This window comes from Juglans regia, chromosome 6 (genome assembly GCF_001411555.2).
Source record: "Juglans regia cultivar Chandler chromosome 6, Walnut 2.0, whole genome shotgun sequence".
Lineage (NCBI taxonomy): Eukaryota > Viridiplantae > Streptophyta > Magnoliopsida > Fagales > Juglandaceae > Juglans > Juglans regia.
Window position 1 is genome coordinate 4,670,190 of NC_049906.1, and position 20,502 is coordinate 4,690,691.

The window sequence follows — 20,502 nt, forward strand, 5'->3', positions numbered from 1 at the left end:
TTTTCCTCGTTTTACCCCTAGAGATTGCATCAGTCTTTATAAAACGTGTGGTACATGCTATTTAGTGGAGGGATTATCAATGGTCTTCGGTGTTCATGCTCTCTCTCTCTCATGGGTTACCCCAGTTTCTTCAATTTATTTCATTTCATTTCATCTCATTATTATAATTTTTTCAAATTCTCATATAAAATATAATAAATAATTTAATTTTTTTAAATTTTAAAATAATAATAATATTAAAAAATAATATTTTAATAATATTTTATTTAATTCATTTAAAATCATATCGTCTCATCTCACTATCTAAACGAACCTGTTTGACTTTAATCTCGAGCTTAATTTTTCTGTTTTTTCTCTTCCAAATAATTTGGATGGTTTTTTTGTTTGGGGAAAAAAAAATAGAGCTAGGGTATTTTGGGAACTTTGATCTAATTCCCATCATTACATAATAGGTTGTAACCAAAGAAAATAATAAGAATATCTCTCTCTCATCCTCTTAAATAGAAATGGGCATTCTCATTTCCTTTGGAATAAGAATACTCATATATTCGTGTATGAAATGGAGCCATAGCCATTGGAAATGGAAGAAGATAGACAGACTCAAGTAATTTTCCTATCTATTAATTTTTTCATATAAATTTTAAACTTATCCATTTAAAAAAAAAAAAAATACGTAAAATTTATATATTTTAAAATTACAAGCATCATTTCTTTTTTTTCAAAGATAGAATCAGCTATAGTCTATGAAAGCTAACCACGCAGACCTTCTTTTTACGAGTCAATGCAAAATTAAAAGAAAAACCAACAAGAACTTGACTTGGACAAAATGATTGCCCACCGTACACGCCAACATGAATCAAAACTAAAATTAAAAAAATAAATATAGATAAAAGTTATTTTTAAAATATTTATTTTGTATAAATAATATAGTATCACATATTTTTTTAAGTAAATATTAAAAATAATTAACTTGAAACAGTTATATAATGAGTATAAAATGTGCATTATTATAATGAATTTTTAGGATTATTCGGTCAGAGATGCTTCCTCTTTATTGGTCCCCACGTTCCATTATATACTTCTCTTTCCTCTCCCAAAAGTCCGGCAAAAACCCAACGTCTCTAGCTCCCTGCCACCCTCTCATGGAAGATTACAACGGATCGAGGCGATATGGGGACTGGACGATGCAGATGGAGAGCTATTACGGGCCGCCGCCATCCACACAACCCACTTCCTATGACCTCAGGTGCTACAGCTCCTCCTATGCACAGACCCAGATGGGCAACAACAGGGACTTAAAGCTCAAGAAGGGAAAGAGCACTGCTGGGTTTTCTTCAAAGTCTTCGGCTTTTGGTGACCGTGAGTTCCAGAGGAAGAAGAGGGTTGCTAGCTATAAAATGTATTCTGTGGAGGGAAAAATGAAAGGGTCCTTGAGGAGGAGCTTCAGGTGGCTTAAAGATAAGTACACCCAGGTGCTCTATGGCTGGGGATGATTCTGTGGGCATGGAAGTTTTCTTCTTTCTTACTGTATGTTAAAAGTTGTGTTTGGCATTCTCAAATTTTGTGTCATCAACAGAATTTCTATAATAGTATATACCATAATTTGCTCCTTGGGATCTTCTCTTGGGCTTCAAAATTTATTTGTAAGTCTTTTATAGTTATTGATGCGGGTTTGATCAAAAGCTATTTATGTCCTTTGAGATTGGTGAGCAACCTTAGCGACTGTTAGTTCTTCAATTTTTGTCATGTATACAAAATATAATGCTGGTTTGTTTTCTTTCTAAAGAAAGAGGTTGCGTTCGTATCTTGTTGATAAAAAAATTACTTTCAACGGGACTCTAACATTTGATGTGTTGGGTTCAGCGAGGAGGATTAGTATGTAGGATGGCTTTGTTGCAGTCATTGCATAGCATTAAGAGCATGGAATCTCCTCTGTTCTGTGCTTTTTGTTTTTGTTTTGAGCATAAGAAAAACACCCCTTTCCCTATACCCTCAAAGTTCTAAATTTCTAACGTGATCACTCCTCCTTTGGTATTACTCTAGGTAGCAAATATATGTTGACCAAACTGGGTCTTTAACTCTCTAAGGGCAGGTTTGGGGGTGGGATGAGACACAAAATTCTCATCTCATCTCATCATTACACTTTTTTTAAATCTCCATACAAAATATAATAAACAATTCAACTTTTTCAAATCTCAATTCAACTTTTTCAAATCTTAAAACAATAATAATATTAAAACAGAATATTTTAAACACTAAAACAAAACACAGAATTCTCATCTCACCCCTCAAACCTGTCCTAAGATAGGATCCTTCGAACCCACTCTTGTAGAATAAACCTCGGTCCGTGTACCGTATCCTCAAAAATTTTTTTACACGAAACTGATTAAATTGTTGATTTTTTTCTTTTAATCCGACTGTGCACTCTATGTGGTAATTGCCTCAAATTTCTTCATGCTATTTTCTCCCCTGAACTTCTCTCTCGTTCTATTGAGAGTAACAATAAGCAATGAATAGAATCTGAGGTTCTAGTGTAGTAACATTTTTGAGTTCGAGAATCTTAAAAACTTTATCTTCTCTTCTCAAGTTTTGTGTTTGACTTGAGTTTGAGCACCACCCACCCGTGGGTAGCCGGCGAACTTGTGTGCATGAGCTCCATGTCACTGGTTCAATTCTTTTTGGAATCAAATTGCGATTTAAATAGAAGGTCATGGCGGTGAGTTTTTGTGCTAGCCTCCCCGAGAATTTAGGTTCCATGTGAGTCCTAAGGACTCTGCTGTGGGAAGGTTCTCCCGTCATTAAAAAAAAAAAAAAGATTCTTTGAGATTGAGCACATCTTTAGCCGAAGAAAATGATTTGTGTGTATGTATAGGTGGGATCTTTTGTGTCAGCTCGCATCATTCATGTTAAAATCAAGTTAGCTGCCACTGAATTTGCAACTATCAGCTATGGTATTTTCATAGTTGGCGTTTCTTTTTCTTCTATTTTATTTGGCCAAATCACAAATGATAGAAGAGGCTTTTGCTGGAGTTTCCTTCTATATGGTTGGTGTACCGATCAAGTAAACGGTATATTATCGGAGTTTGAATAGATTCCTTCCGTGCTTTGGGGTCTAACACGTCTGTCTCAAACAACTGTCCATAGTCTTTGCCTTTACAATTGTCACCTAGAAATTTCGTAGAATGTGGAAACAACTTAACCATATGATCTAGATACTCTGATTAGTCATGTCAACGACATTTGCAGGCTGCATCAGTCAAACACTTCAGTTGTCTCCATGTCATGCCACCTTCAAAGCTTTACACCCTTGTGCTGAAAGTTCATGACACGGCATATAATGGGTGGTTTAAAGTAACGTTAAGTATAAGTTTTAAATAAATAAATTTTATATTAGTTTTTGTAAAAATATAAGTCTTATTAAATAAGAATAAAAATAATTTTTTTTATAATAGGGTCTATTTTTTTACAAAAGACCTACACAGAGCTTGTCTATTAAGACTTATACAAATCATTTTTTGGTGGATTATGTCACTAAAACCTTTTTGGTTTTTTTTTTTCTTGAGATTTACATTCAAAACCCACCTCAACTCATCTCATCTCATCATTACAATTTTTCTAAATTTCCACATAAAATATAATAAACAATTCAACTTTTTTAAATTTCAAAACAATTTTATCAGATTCCCACACAAAATATAATAAATAATTCAACTTTTATTCTACTATTCATAAATCATATTAACTCATCTCTAAATTCAAACCACTCCTAAGAAAATAATTGAAAAAAATCCATTTTTAACACTATTGTTGATTATTCACTCAATACACCGCTAATATATAAGCCAAATTAACACAAAAATGATTGTTATGTTTTATTTTTTATTTTTTGTAATTATAATAAATATTACAATAAATGATTTGATTTTGTTCATCAGCAATATTCGAATCGATATCAGATAAGAGTGATTGGACTCGATCATACCACCTGTCCGGTGTACCTACTCGAGAGGAGTAGGTGTGCCCAATCACTCCACCTGCTTCCTTTCATGAGAAAGCCATCTCTAATCTATTGTAAGTAGGGGTGTCAAATCGTGTTAATGGGTCGTGTTCGTGTCGTGTCAGAGTATATACATTACAGTTAATGGGTCAACACGAACACGACCCGTTAAGGGTTTCGTGTCAAAATTCTAAACACGAACACGACACGGTTTGATAACGGGTTGACACGACACGACCCGTTATGACACATTAGGAAATAAATTGACACGACACGATTAGACCCGTTTCAACCCGTTTACATTAATGGATTGAACTGACACGATATGACACGATCCGACACGACCCGTTTTATCCCATTATAAATTTTAAATATAAATAATATCTAAAAAAAAAACTACAAGTCTAAAGACTAAAATTACAATCCAAACAAATATCCACACACATTGTAACAATATATTAAAATTACATCTCAAATATGATAAACAAAACACACATAGTAAATATATTAATATTACAATCCCAAATATAATATAAATTAAAAACACAAATCTAAACAAATCTAGAAGATGAAGAATGAGGTGGAGCGTCCTCCAAGCCCTTGCCCTTGTTGTTCTCCAACTCCATTACATCTTCAGTTAACTCGTCCAATTTAACTTCTTCTTGTATTTCTATTAAAAAAAAGACATCAGTAAAGTTTTATATTATAGAAAAATTACAGTCATTTATTTAATAAAATACTATAATATTACCTTGCTCTTCACCATATAACCAATCTCTAGTGCAAACTAATGCTTCAACAATATCTGCTTTTAGTGCACTTCTAAACTGATCAATGATACGCCCACCAATACTAAAAGTAGATTCAGATGCAACTGTAGAAACTGGAACACTCAAAATGTCACGAGCCATATGAGCAAGATCAGGATAACGAAATTCATTTCCTTTCCAAAAGGAAAGAATATCAATCTTTGCATTTCTTTCTGCCCTAGGTTCATCCAAGTAAAGATCCAATTGACTTTTTTTCATATAGCCAGAAAGTTCATCAGGTCTAAATGTATCAAATTCCTGTATACAAAAAACAAATAAAAATATTTTCAAGCCAATATGTGATATGAAACAACAATATAATATATAATCATTAAACAAAAAAGATTATTTGATATTACCTCCAATAAAAAATTATCATATGAAGATTGACTTTCCTCTCTAATAACAGTGCTATCAGAAGTCGTGGTAGAACATGTCGTTGTAGGAGCACTAGAAGAACCATATTCCATGAAAAGAGATGACATTTTGCTCCGAACATTCATATACTCTATAGAACATTCTCCATAAAGCTTTGTATAAGAAAAATCAACAAAATGAAGTTTGTATCGAGGATCCAATATAACTGCTATAGCCAACAACACATTGAACTCGGACCAATATTTCTCAAACTTAGCAAGCATTTTACAACACATTCTCTTCATGTAGTCATCTTCACCCTCAGAGTGCCTCTTTAATGTAAAATAAATCGAAAACACTGATGGAAAGTAGAGATTGGCTGTAGGGTATTTAATCCCAGAAAAATTACAGGTGTCTCTATAAAAAACTCTCAATAAATCGTTAATCTTCTGTACTCGTTCCCACTCAGATATTGATGGACAATGCTTAAAATTGGAATCAGTCAACTCCAAATGAGTAAAGGCACGGCGATAGAAAAGAGCACTCTCAAGCATAAGATAAGTAGAATTCCATCTAGTGGGGACATCCTGTCTCAACCCTTTCTTGCTATCCAAAGACATTTGATTTGTTGAATCCATAAATTTTATTTTCCTTGTTTGTGATCCTTTGACATACTTGATACTTTCACGAACTTTTTGGATAGCAACATCAATCTCTTTTAATCCATCTTGTACTACCAAATTCAGAATATGGGCACAACAACGAAGATGAAAGAACTCACCATCACAAAGAAGAGCTTTCTTAATGTTCAATTGAGTTTTTAACAACTCTACTGAAACATCATTAGAAGAAGCATTGTCTAAAGTCAATGAAAAAATCTTGTGTTGAATTCCCCACTAACATAGCAAATTATAAATTTTTTCAGATAAAGATATGCCATTATGTGGTGGTGACATAAAAGAAAAGTTCAAAACTCTTTTCTGCAGAACCCAATTCTTATCCAGAAAATGTGCTGTAATGCACATATAACCATCAGTGGTTATAGAAGTCCATAAGTCAGATGTTAGACTAATTCTACCAGGAGAATCATTTAACATGCATTTAATCCTTTTTTTTTCTCGATGATACATCTTAACCAAATCAGCCTTGGCAGTATTCCTAGAAATAATTGGAACATCTAGACGTAAATATTGTAATAAAGATCTCACTCCCGAATATTCAAAAAACCGAAAAGGCAATTCATGCTTCACAATAGCAGATACGAAAATTTCTCTATATTGTTCAGTGTCAAATTTATGAGCGCTTACCGAAATATTTCCACTATTTTGTGATAACATCATCAGACCAATATCTTGTGAACTTCTCCTAGGGCATGTCTCAATGTGACGCCTCATATTGCCGGTTCCATATTTGCTTGCTGCCATATAAATAACTCCACACATCTTACACTTGGCTCGTGGTTTGCCATCATTGTTCTCAGAATCAGGAACCATTTCAAAAAAAGCCCACACGTTTGACCGCTTCCTTCTTTTTGTTTTAACTTCCTCATTTTGAATACTTTCTGAGTCAAACGGGTCCAAATCAATCATCTCATCATTTTCACTTGCTGCTGAACTCATCTGACAATAAACAACAAGAACAAATGTAAGAGTATGACATTAATTGTAGGGGACCAATTTACGCGTAAAAAACGAAAGCAGCAATCGTGTAGATTATTTGCCCGATTTTATAATTAATTATAAAATTTATTACGAGATTGATATATATATATATATATATATATATATATCTTCTAGAATTCTTGATTAAGATCATCTAGAATATGCCCGATTGAGTAGGAGAAAGATAGACTCGTAATACAATCGTGTAGATTACATTTCAAGAGACTTTGGGTAAAATAAAATAAATGAACTCTTTAACTGAATTTATTAGAGTTTTAGTTGAGTTAATGACAATAGTAAAGCATGACTTACCTAAGTTACCTTCAATAATTTTTGTATTTTAATTTTTTTTTCTTGTTTTATTTTTCTTCACTTTGGGATGACATATGTCACATACACACCAAATTTATTAAATTTTCTCCGCCATCTATTCATGTAGCAATATATAATCATCTATTCTTGGATCCAAATTTAATAATTTATTCTTGTTAGGAAGAATTCTCCGTCATCTCAACAAACCACAACAAAGCTGAAATAATTAAATCAACATTTCTCTCAAATGAGTTCCTTAACTTCCTTCTCTCTTTTAAACTGGCCAGTGAAATAATTAAATCAACCTTTCCCTCAATTAAACCGGCCAGTGAAATAATTATTCATGATCTGCGCTTAATCCCAAATACAATTACATACAGAAGAACATTACGATTTTACATACAGAAGAAGCATAAAAAATTCAATCGAGAATCATGGTGTTACGAGCCTGTTTGGATGCCGAGAAAATCTATATAACAACTGTACAATTACATACAGAAGAACATTACGATTTTACATTCAGAAGAAGCATAAATAATTCAATCGCTCATCATGGGTGTTACGGGCCTGTTTGGATGCCGAGAAAAAGTATAGAACAACTGGAATCACGGGTTACCCTTGTTTGGATGCCGAGAAAAACAATAGAAAGTTTGTACAACAGATTTAACAACTCGAAAATCACATTTTCTTACAGTGGAAGGCGCGGCGTGGGCGACGGGCGTGGGCGACAAGCGTGGGCGACGGGGCGCTGGCGGCGGCAAACGCGAATCCGTGGTTGAAATCTTTGTAGGCGACTCGGCGTCACCGTGAAACTAGAGGGGGGCGGCTTCACCGTGAGGCGCGAAGACTGAAGCAAACTGGAGTGGAGGGCCTGGAGGCGACGCGACGTCACCGTGAAGATGAGTGGAGCGGCGAGCCAGGAGGGCGGCGTCGTCGTCGCGAGGACTGAGGAGCCGAGGAGTTCGACCTTCGGATCGCGTTTCTGAAGAAGGCAGAACGACGAAAGTGAAACACGAAAGTTTGAAACAGGGGGGGCGGCTGAATCGGGCTGATAGTTAGGGTTTTTTTTTTAATTAGTTTTTATACTTTTAGTTATAGCCTTTAGGTTATAAGGGTAAAGGGTATAAGGGTAATTTTAACTTTCTCAACGGGTCATAACTGGTTATAACGGGTTAACCCGTTAGTGACCCGTTAAGGTATCGTGTCTTAACGGGTCAACCCGTTTTGACCCGAACCCGTTAAGCCTAAACCCTAACCCGCTTTTATCGTGTCGTGTTCGTGTTGGGTTAACGGGTCGTGTCACATATTGCCACCCCTAATTGTAAGATCCCATTTTTCCCTCTTTTTTATTGTTTAAGCTTTAATGACTTTGGTACCAAAAGTCAGTTTTTTGTAATGTCGAGGCGGTGGAAGATGCATTAATTAAAGGCTTTAATGTTCATTAAATTCTATGTAAATCTAGAACCTTACGATAAAATGAAAAAAAATTGTTGAAATACAATGACAAAGTTCGAATTGGAAGAATTTCGAATAATTCTATGCCTCAAGTTCCTTTTACAGTTTATACTTTAGAGACAAATATAAACATGTAGAGTTCGTAATCTCGTTTGGAATTAGGATTGAATTGAAATATTTTAAATTGAGTCTAATATCTAAACGCTTAATTCTCAAATCATAAAGTTCATCTTAACTTAAAAATTCTTTACACGTGAGACTTATAATATTTTTCAACTCAATATCTCTTTTTATATGCGAAACTCAGAATATTTTTTAATTTTTTATAAATACATCTAAATTTATTTTAATATTTAAATATATCTAAATTTATCTCAAATAATCCCATAAAATTTACTCTATTATATCAATTTATTGATATTTATAAATAATTTAACTCAACTTAATATTTAAACGAAGGTGACTATAAACGATGACATGTGTCATGCCACGGACATATATGAAAAAAATATCCTGACCTATTATTCTAGGTCAATATTGATTTTAACCATTGATTATACAAACGTGGCACTGCAGCATCCGTCCGTGCAAATAGCATTTTTGTATTGAAAATGTTAGTGGAGTTGTGCCTCAAACTTACGGTTGATGTATTTTAATTTTTTTTTTATTTAATAGTTAAAGAAATGATTATTAATAAAATTGTATATTTTTTTTCTTAATAATTAAAAATATTAAAAGAATACTTAAAAAAAAATTAAAAATTAAAAAATAAAAAATTTATAACTAGTGGTATGCCCAGCAATAAACACTGAGCAGTCCGCTAGCATGATCTTTCTGTATATTTGTGTATGTAAATATATTTATTTATATTAACATTGTTACAATCCACTTAATTTCCATCTGGGTTTGTTGCAATATCAACCATTATTCTTTGTAGTACAAAACTGTGCACATACATACTAGTGGTAAGAAATAATAATAATAATAATAAAAGTATTGTTACATAAGTGGACTTGTTAACACAACATTTGTTATGTTAATTATTATAATTTTAAAAAGTTAAACTGCTAATAATTTGTTAACATGACTGATTTTCATATCAGCGTTATGTTGAGTGCACGAAAAAAATGGACCCGTAAATAATTTCTTTTTTAATAATATGATGTCAAAATATAGATCAATGAACATTAATTTGTAACGCTTCGATAAAGATCTTTATTTCTAAGTTAAATCCTCTCACAAAAATTTATATTGTTTGGAAAAATACAATAAAACTCGTTGCTGCGTTTGGATGCTGAGATGAGTTCAGCTGAATTCAATTTTTTATAAATAATATTGAGTTGAGTAATGAAATGAGTTATGTGGAGTTTATCTAAATTGAGTTTAAAGTGTGTATGGATGTTAAGATAAATTTAATACTTTTTATAGAAAATTTAAAAAAATTATGAGTTCCACGTATAAAGACGTATTAAGTTAAAAAATAATTGTGAATCTCATGTATAAAAAAGTTTTGAATATATATGAGTTTAATAATTTAATAATTAAGTATTTAGATGTTAAAGCCGATTTAAAATTAAATTGAATTTAACTGATCTCATGTGAGTGTTGCAAACAAACGCACCGTCAAAGAAATTCAAATAAAATGCCTTCCATTCAAGCTTCAAATACTATGCACATCAATACGTGAGAAACAAGCATGTGCCGTTACACAGATAGCGCAGTAACCAACAACCGAATAGAAAAGCCATCGCTTGCTATAGACCCAATTGGAAACCTTTGTCGGTGATTCTTCAGAGTGAGAGAGATGTGGGAATCGATCTTTTTAACGTTAGCTGCGACCGCCGGTAACAACATCGGCAAAGTCCTCCAGAAAAAGGGCACTCTCATTCTTCCCCCCCTCTCTTTCAAGTTCAAGGCACGCCCGCAACCTTTGCTCCTTTTTTTCTTTGCTTTATTTAGATTTTCTGACCACCCCATTATTGATTTCTGTGATTCTGTATTTATTTTCTTTTAATTGATCTGAGTTATGGTGGGTAATGTTAAATCCTGGTAAAAAATTCAACCAAGATGAATGTGAAAAGATGCAATTTTGTAAAAATCTGATGCATGATTACAGTTTGATTTCATGTCCTATTTTGTGGAATCGAGATTCAATTCTGAATCCATGCAACCAAACACAGCGTCCTGCACGCCCTCTTATTGATTGATAATTGGTGCTGGTGTAAATGTACATTTGTTTGTGTTTATAGGTAATAAGGGCATATGCTTTCAACAAAACTTGGGCGGTTGGTTTTCTAATGGATATATTTGGAGCACTGTTGATGTTGAGGGCACTATCTCAAGCCCCTGTAAGTGCATCTACATCAAGCTTTCGTATCTTTATCATTTACGTTATGACACTGTTCAGTATTCCCAACAGAAAAATAAATAACTATATAAATAGAAAGCTGCCAATGCTTTTGTTATTTTGTTGAGGATGAAGTTAAGGATGCACACATCCAATTACCACATATCAAAGATGATTTCTTTTCCACCGGTGCTGCTGCAGTTGAACTTCTGGATGCATATTATGCTGCTCTTGGACGATTTTTTAACCTTGGCTTCGTTCTTTATGATGTCTTCTCAGGTATCTGTTATCCAACCAGTTTCTGGCTGCGGACTTGCTATTCTTTCTGTCTTTTCCCATTTTTATTTGAAGGAAGTCATGAATGCTATTGACTGGGTGGGCATTACTTTGGCGGGCATCGGTACTATCGGTAATTTAAGCTCTTTATGGTTATAGTAGTAAAAACATATATTTTTTTATAAGTAAACGATTATATTAATAGAATAGGCATAACCCAAGTATACAAAATGATATACAAAAGGAAACACCTATCTAGGATGAAGAAAAGGAAACGAGAAAATCATGAAGGCCTAGACCATTAAAATCTACAGGTATGGCCCATAGGAATAATGTTCTAACAAAAAGAGATCTAGGATCCTCAAATGATTGCCCCTTGTCTTCGAACGTCCTGTCATTTCGCTCCTGCCATAAGTACCACATAATACAAATAGGAACCATCTCCACACAACTGTGATTTGTGGAATACCTCATAGATTTGTCCAACTAGCCAAAAGCACCTCCACTATGGCGGGCATAACCTACGCTAACTCTAATCTGCTAAACACCTCATCCCATAGTACTCTACCAACTTCATAATGCAGTAGAAGATTATCCTCGGTCTCACCACTCTTCTTGCACAACACCAATCTATACAATCACCCCGCGTTTCCGCAAATTATCCATCATCAATATCTTACCCAGAGAAGCTGTCCAGGCAAAGAAAATCACTTTGAGAGGTGCCTTATTACCCCAGATCCTCCTCCATGGAAACTGAGTGTTCTGCACCTGTGTGAGAGACTTATAGAAAGATTGAACCGAGAATGTGCCTAGTTAAAAACATATTAAAAAAACATATTAAAATATCATGCTTTTTAATTTTGTTTTTGTTAAACACATATTAAAAAACATAATTGGTCTCTGGTTCTCATATTTATTAGAATCATGACCTGATGACAATTATATCAAGTAAATGTTAAAGGATATATTCCTTTTTCAAATTAATATGTAAATATATTTTGCAACATGATGCTTTAGTGTGTGAATATTGATGATTTCTTGTTCCTTTTGGTTTCATTTTTTTTTATTATCCCTAAGCCATCATATTTTTTCTAATATTTTTTTTTAATTTATTATAACCAACATTTCGTTAAATTAACAAGAGAAATACAAAAGGAGGGGATGGGGGACCCAACAATTGTCTCACTACAATGAATACAATGCGTAGAAATACAATTAGAGAAGGGCAATGGAGGCAAAAAATATGGTCTGGGTCTTATTCTTGGTGGAGCCAAGAAAAGATTAGTCATAAAAAGGTGGTTTTTTACTTAATTTCATTGGAGGATTGTGATACTATGATTGAAAGCCGCAACAGATATTGATGCACTGGACTTTATTGCTTCGGAGATTTCGGTGGAGCTTCCCACGCCTTAATTTTCCATATCCTTGGAATAGAAAGCATGCCCAGATACCGTCATTGCTTATTCTCCAGGAAAAGAAGTTCATGATAGCCTTCTACCTCCACGCGGCATTGGTCCTTGCGGAAAATTCTCCACTACTGCCTCCCATAGGAGTCTGGGCCATGTCTTAGTCCCAGTTTGGTTGATCATCCTCCTGGACCAGCTACTGATCATTGCCTTGGTAAGCTATTGCCTCACCAATTAGCTAATCAGACGCGAGCCCCTCCTCAGGCGAATTCCTCCTTTTACAATTACTTGCTTTCTGCAAAAGAGAAACAAAGGACTGTCCCTTGAAGGAGAACTAAAATTGTTGAACTACTATCAAAGAAGGAGGTCTGTGGGCCCTTCATGCCACCAAATAGACTGGGTGTGGACCATGCACACATTGAAATAAAATGACTAGCAATGGTGAGTGATGGAAGAGCTTATGGCCAAACTAGAGGAGGGGTGTTTGGTGGTTGTGGGCAAGTAGACGATAGCAAATCAGACGTTTTAAAAATGGCAAAGGGTTTAAATGGAGGAGAAAGGGAGAAAAAGGGTAATAGGCCAACAAACGAGCCGAGGACTATCTAGTAGAGGCTAGTGACGAAAATCATGGTCAGAGGAGGTTTAGAAACCACAGTTTGGAGGTGGCGCGTGGCAACAATGCGCGCCGTTGATGATGCGTGGCAGCCACACGCCGGTGGTTTGGGGTAGTTGATGGCTGGTGATGGTGGAGAAAAGGGCAGCAACTTTAATCTTAGTGATCGCGTGGTGGTTTGGTGGGTGGAAAGCCGTAGATCTATCCTCTAGGTATCCAAGAGAAAGGTTGAAAGAGTACGAGAAATGGGGTAAAAGAGCAAGGGGAAGATGGAAAGGGGAAGGAGGGAGGAGCAGGGAGGGGGCCGGATCTAGTGTAGTTCTCCTCCCTTCAGTGGGAGGACTTTTAAGGAATGGGGAGAGGGTTTTGGTAAAGAGAGAAACAGAGAGACAAATATGTGCTTTTCCCACCAAGTTTTTTCCTGCTTGTCACCAAAAGCGTCTAAAAAAATAGGTGATATAATTATCTAATGCTTTCAACATCCCTAAATGTTCATGTTTCTAGTATCTAATACTATTTATCTTCGGATGAATGTTCATGTTTCTAGTTTACAGGACTTTCTTGGTCTTTTTTCTTTTGTTTAGAGCACTCTCATTGGATTAGCCAAAGTTAAAGGATATTTTTTAAGAATGTAAGATAAATTTGACTTTTGGCCGTTCCATTCACTTAAATCTCCACATTGGAATAACTATTTTTTCATTATATAACAATAAAACAATATGAGATAAATTTGGTTTTGGTTATTCACATCAAATCTCCATATTAGATTATACATTTGTTCATTATATAGTAATGAATAACTAATAATTTCAAAAATATTTAATTTTTTTAATTATTAATTTATTTTATTTTATCATATTTTACTATTCTACCTATTATATATTAATTAATAATTATATTCTTATTAAATTAATATATCACTAACTCAAATTAATATACCAATTGTGATAAAATATATGATAGAAAGAAAGGGAGAGAGAAATAATTAATAAAATATGTATTTGATATATGTACAGTAACTTTCAAATTTGGAAAAACTTTTGAAAGTTACTCTCTAATAGCTAAATACTCAATGGATTTAGTTTTTAACTAATCCAATGAGAGTGCTCTTAGGAGTATCTCCTATATGCTACATATGTACTTTTTCTTTTATAAGTAAGGAAGTCTTAGATCAATATAAACTTGTGCATCAACCTCACAGCTTTTCATGAATAATATTACCAACTTATAATTTTTTTTATTTGGTTTATTTTATTGATTTTACCTGTATGGTATACGTTTTTTTTTTTTTTTTTTTTATAAGTAAATAGATAGCTTTATTGAATAGACTAAAATTAGGTAAATGCTCAAGTACACAGAAAGTATACAAAGTAAAACACCTAATTACATTCTAGCGAGTTGAAAAGAAGATAGAAACTCATGGACACTCTCACCCTTCAATACAATACGAAAAAATTCCAGATTTCTCCCACTGCACGCTCCTTGTTGTTAAAGCACCTATCATTCATTTCTGACCATAGACACCACATTAAGCACAAAGGTATCATACACCACTCTGCTGCCAATTATGCACTGTTATGCCTCATGTTCCAGCACGCTAGTAATTCCACCACACTCTTAGGCATTACCCAACTCAGTCCGGCTCTATCAAGGATACCAGCCCATAATTCTCCCGCCACCTCACAATGTAAAAGCAAACGATCTATCAATTCTCCATTCCTTTTGCACATGTAGCACCACTCCATGACCACCATACCCCGCTTCCTTAAGTTATCAACCGTCAATATCTTTCCAAGCGCGGTTCTCCAAATAAAAAATGCAACTTTAGGCGGAACTTGTGCTTTCCAAATACTCTTCCACGGAAAAAAGGTGGGTTGTTGTACCATCAAAGCCTTGTAAAAAGATTTAATGGTAAAAAATTTTCTCCCCATGTGAATCCACAACATACAGTCTCCCCCATTTCCTCCTTCCTTTGCTGAATACAAGTGGCTAAAAAAGGCTGCCATCTCATCAAGTTCCCAATCCTGAGCATTTCTAGTAAAAGTGACATTCCAAGTTACCGTCCCATTAAGCATTTCTAAGTTGTATATGCTTTTTTTGGATTTACAGGAGTTGGCGCTGGAGGTGAGGAGCAAGAGGCTACTGCCATATCTATTTTTCATTTACCATGGCTGGCATTCATTGTTGCCATCTTGTTTGTAGGTACCTTATCCTATGCACGATCTGAGCTAAGTATACTATATAGACATTTAAGAGTTTGTCAACTCATTGATAAAAAAAAAAAAAAAATTCGTCAACTCCTGTTCATGTGACAAGATTATGGTATCAAAACTTGAAATTGAAGAGGATTTTCTTCTGGATTTCATAAGAATCCTGTTTGGATGAAGTTGTTGTAAGGTCTCATGTCAATGTATTGCCTCAATTCATTGTTGGTGCAATTTGCATGCAATTGCTGCCAACTGTACATGTGTCTTAGGTACCTGGCTCATGGACCTCTAAAAAAATCATGCCAGACATGGTAGTTTATTCATTACATTTGGAATTTGAAGATGTGATGCTTTTTGCAACCAAACAAAACCTCGAATCCAAAGTACTTAGTGTTGTCTGCACAGACCCTTTTCAGCATTCAATATAAAGTATAAACTAGATTTTAATTTTTGTTCATGAACTCTATTGCAGATACCTAGTATGAAATTAGAGTAGTAACATTTTTTTTTTATAAGTGAAATTAGAGTAGTAACATGTAGTATATGTTTCCTTAATGATATCTTTTTTTAGTAGGACCAACAGTAAGGTTTGCAACACTCTAGATTGAGTACAGAAGGGTGCTGATGAGATTTTACATTGTCTAGGATGGAGAAGTTCTTAGCCTTTATAATGGTTTCAATAAAGCTCCAATTGTGACCTTGATGTGGCTTGAACTTTCCTTGGATGATTACAAATGATATTACAGTAAATCCCAGCTAGAGTTGTGGGACTTGAGCTGAATGGTCTGACGAGGACATCAGAGATTTGAGTGAGGTAGGTTGTAAGGTCCAGGGTTGAGTATAGAAGGGTAGTAAATGGGTTTCCACATTATCTGAGAGAGCTTTTTTTTGGCTTTTATAATGATTCCAATGAGCTCCAGTTTGACCAGTCCTTTTGAAGTGATATGTAGCATGGGCTTTCCTCAGATCGTTAGAAATTATGCTAATAATAAGTGTGGCAACAATTGTCCATGCATTTAGACTGCTATAACCTTAAGATGTACAGTTGCCAATGACATTGGCCTATGTTGTCACTAGGCTGTCCCTTTATTCTGTTTTTATTCCCTCTTGGAAAATGATAGACACACAACCTTTTATACAACCCTTTACACAACCATGTTTTAAATGAGGGGTATTTTGGTAAAATAACTGATACAAGTAACATCATTTTACAAAAAATACCCTCATTTTAAAACATCTTTGTGTAAAGGGTTGTAAAAATGGTTGTAGGTGTATCAATACATTAAATGATGATGTTTACTTCATTTGGAAATCAACCACACTACAAGATTCAGAATGAGTGATTGCTGTAGTCCATTCCATAATGAGGCCTAGTTTCATTGCTTTAAATGTTACTGACTTGATGCAAAGTGCAGTGTTGTGAATACTTTAGTTGTGTTACTAGTGTTTGGCTACTTGGACTTGACGGACATAATTAGTTTTATGCATTACTCTTTGCTTGGAAGAGCTCAATTGATGGTATATTTATCTGTAACATAGCAGTGGGGCGAGGTTTGCCGTAATAATGCTGATACTTGGGATGTGGTTTTGTTATCAATTATGCGATCATTGTAAGCATGGTAGGATTTTTCAATTATGGGATCATTGTAAACGTTGTAGAACTCTTTTTCTTAGGTACTTCTTAACGGGTGGCTTCGTATCTACAAACGACAACGAAAAGAACAGGAGATGGTAAAAATTCCCCTTTAGTGATGTACGCATTAAGCAAGATATGCTATTTCTTTTATTTTCTTTTACTATTAGCACCACTCTCCTACTCCCACCCCTTGTCTCATTATTGACACTCTTTTGATCCAGATGGAATATGAAGTTGTTGAAGAAATTATATATGGTTTGGAATCTGGCATTTTGTTCGGGTACTATATCCTCTTGAACTAAATTTTTGCACTATTTTTTTTCCTGCTCATATTTTTGTGTGATTTCTGACAGAGCTAACATGGTAAAGCATGATTGAACCATTGACAATTTTTCATCTTACAACTTACAAATAGTGTCTTGTCACTTTCTCTTGTGATGTTTGTTAAATCAAATAGTACATTCTTTTATTGAAAGATCATAAAACACATTATATAGTTTTCCATTTGAGGCAATAATTTGTGTTCAAATCATTTTCTGACATGAAATTGAATTTATATCAGAAGCAGAACTGGATTTCTTAAGCAAATTCATTTGTTTAAAACCTATCAAGCAATTTTAATACATCTGATTGCAGGATGGCATCTGTAATTTCAAAGATGGGCTTTGTATTTTTGGAGCAGGGCTTCCACAGGATGCTGGTACCTATATGCATTTCAATCAGTGTTTCTTGTAGTGGTACAGGATTTTATTATCAGGTACTTCAAATGGTTGACAAATTTACAATTTAATTTTGGTATGTTGATGGACCTGCATCTGAGCTATTTAATCTTTTTTAGCCAAATTGATACTTTCTACAACATACTATCATGTGTGTACCTTTTATTTTGTTTTGGGGAGAGAATTGGTTGAATGTTCTCTCATATGTTTGACTGTCCATATTGCTGTATTTGCCGAGGAGGAACCATTTTAATTGAAACTAGTGGGGTTCTGTAAAAAATTGACACAAACAGTCGTTATCATAACATACTTCTTCGTTCAAGTTTTACAGACTCGGGGTCTAAAGCATGGGAGAGCAATTGTAGTAGCCACGTGTGCTGCTGTGGCATCAATTGTGACTGGTGTTCTTGCTGGTATGCTTGCATTAGGCGAACAATTACCTGAAGCACCAACAGCTCGTGTTTCACTTCTGCTTGGATGGTAATTTAAAATACTGCACTATTTTGTAATTCAATGTGCTTACAGAAGAAACCTTCTAAAACCAAACCTTCTTAAAGCTTAATGATACACGGTGAATATCAATTTATCTCAATTTATGCCTGGCACTTTCTCAATGTCATAGTTATCAGTCAAAATTAATTAGGTAAAAATATGCAGTTTGAAACATTTGGTCATTAATTACTTGTCATATACTCATTATTCGAAGGATCCTTTAATAATACAAACCCTTATTCTCAATTTGCAGCACCTGGTTCTTGTGGATTGAGGTGATATGGGGATCTGAGTCCTTGTATTCCGTATCTGGGTGCCATTATGTTTATTATTTTCTGTTTTCATTTCTTTACTGCAGGTTCCTTATCATTATTGGTGTGGTTTTACTCGTGAGTTCATCGCGGCTGGTGAGAGTCGTGAGACACCTTCCATGGCCATTACGACATCTCATACCAAGTGGTGTTGAGAGGAATTTCAATGCTAGAAGATCTGGATCTGTCCGTGTTAGGGATTCAAACCCAAGTGCTGTCATCCAGGCAGCAACATTGCATCATTTGATATCATCTCCTAAAGAGAAGGCTTGAATTGACAATAGCCAATATTAGGGATACAAACCCCAAGTGCTGTTATCTAGGCGGCAACATTGCATCATTTGGCATAACCTCTTCCTGAAGAAGACTTGAAGTGACAATAGTAAGAAGATTATCACGTGTGTATGTTAAGACTCTTGTTGATGGGCTTGTAGATGACATTGAGTTGTTCTTTATTGAGGGTGGGGTGTATAGTACGATCCTGCTTACTGATCTTAGAGGGCATGTAATTTTGTGGGTCATTCCTTCTCCTTGACATGCTTTGCCTGATTTAAAATCCTTGTATCTTGAAACTCGTATCCTTTTCTTTTCCATTCCATTTAGGTTGCATTTGGGTAGTGAGTTGTTATTCTCAGGTGTTCTGTGCATAGTAATGAAAAAGTAATGATAAAATATTGAATAACAGTGAAAAGTAGGTGAAAAATAATAATAAAATAATGAATAGTAGTGAGGTATTCTGAGAATACGCCTTAGTCTCAATTATTTTGTGTTACTTGGGATGGTGATATCATAAATATTTTACAAATTAAATATTATCATGTCAAAATGTGGAGGATGTATCTTTACATTAGCTTGTAGATATGATATTCCCTTTTACAAGCAGTACTTTTAAATGAAAGAGCCCTAATCTGCCAGAACAAAATGAAGAAATTCATCAAGCATTCACAATCCCCTTTTTCATTCTCTCCAATTTTAAGCTACAAAGCGTAATCATGTATGGTTGTTGGAGAAGTTATGCCGCGGACACCACTTCAGAAGGGTGGCTCTATCATTAGTCCTTGACAGTCCCAAGTTTTTCATGTTTTCACCCCCCTTTCTCTCTCTCTCTCTCCTCCATGTTTAATCTTTTGTCCTTGATAGTACAAAAAGCTCCACGTTTTCAACTTTTTTAAGATTGCATTTAAACAGTAAGATATTTTTAGTTATTATGTAAATAATAGAAAAAAATAATGATAAGATATTAAATAATAATAAAATAATAAATAATAGTGAGATATTTTTAATTTACACCTCAATATCCAAACTAAATGCTCTCTCTTTGTTTTTCCTTTTACTTCTCTCTCTTGAGGCATTTAAGCTGCATTTGAATATTGAGTTGAGTTGAATTTTTTATGAATAGTAATAAATTAATATGATGAAATGAGTTTTGTAGAATCTACTTAAGATAAATTTAAACGTATTTGATTATTAAGATGAGTTTAGATGTATTTATAAAAAGTTTAAAAAGAGTGAATCCTGCATGTAAAGAAAGTATTGAATTGAAAAGAAATTATGGGTCTCACGTATAAAGAAATTTTAAATTGAGATAAATTTTATAATTTAAATATTAAATATTTAAATATTAAAATTAATTTAAAATTAAATTTAACTCCAAACGGGGCTTTAGTCATTTCCATGACAGGCAGCAAAATGATGGTAACAATGACAAGAACGACAAGGACAAAGACTAGGAGGGAAACAAGACCTTTTATTATTTGACTTATTTTGAGGCAAACAAGACCTGATTTTAAGTTAATAAAAGTTATGGAGGGGCCCCTCCCCTCCACCCAAAAAACCAAAACATTAATGGACATATACCTCTGCAGTCACTTCATGGTATATATCTACCAAACAGTTAATGGATT

General features: G+C 34.4%; 2 protein-coding genes across 2 annotated transcripts; both read left to right on the forward strand.

Moving 5' to 3' along the window:
• Window positions 1-1,050: 1,050 nt before the first annotated feature.
• On the forward strand, window positions 1,051-1,737 carry LOC108980739. The gene has a single exon (XM_018951739.2). It carries the CDS (start codon window positions 1,143-1,145, stop codon window positions 1,491-1,493), a length of 351 nt encoding a protein of 116 aa, XP_018807284.2. The 5' UTR covers window positions 1,051-1,142; the 3' UTR covers window positions 1,494-1,737.
• Window positions 1,738-10,260: 8,523 nt separating this feature from the next.
• LOC109007904 (probable magnesium transporter NIPA9) lies at window positions 10,261-19,196 on the forward strand. The gene is made up of 9 exons (XM_018987799.2): window positions 10,261-10,506; window positions 10,841-10,939; window positions 11,218-11,347; window positions 15,343-15,431; window positions 17,115-17,171; window positions 17,298-17,356; window positions 17,713-17,833; window positions 18,127-18,275; window positions 18,646-19,196. The coding sequence occupies exons 1-9, from the start codon at window positions 10,396-10,398 to the stop codon at window positions 18,869-18,871; spliced, it is 1,041 nt and encodes a 346-aa protein (XP_018843344.2). The 5' UTR covers window positions 10,261-10,395; the 3' UTR covers window positions 18,872-19,196.
• Window positions 19,197-20,502: the final 1,306 nt, after the last annotated feature.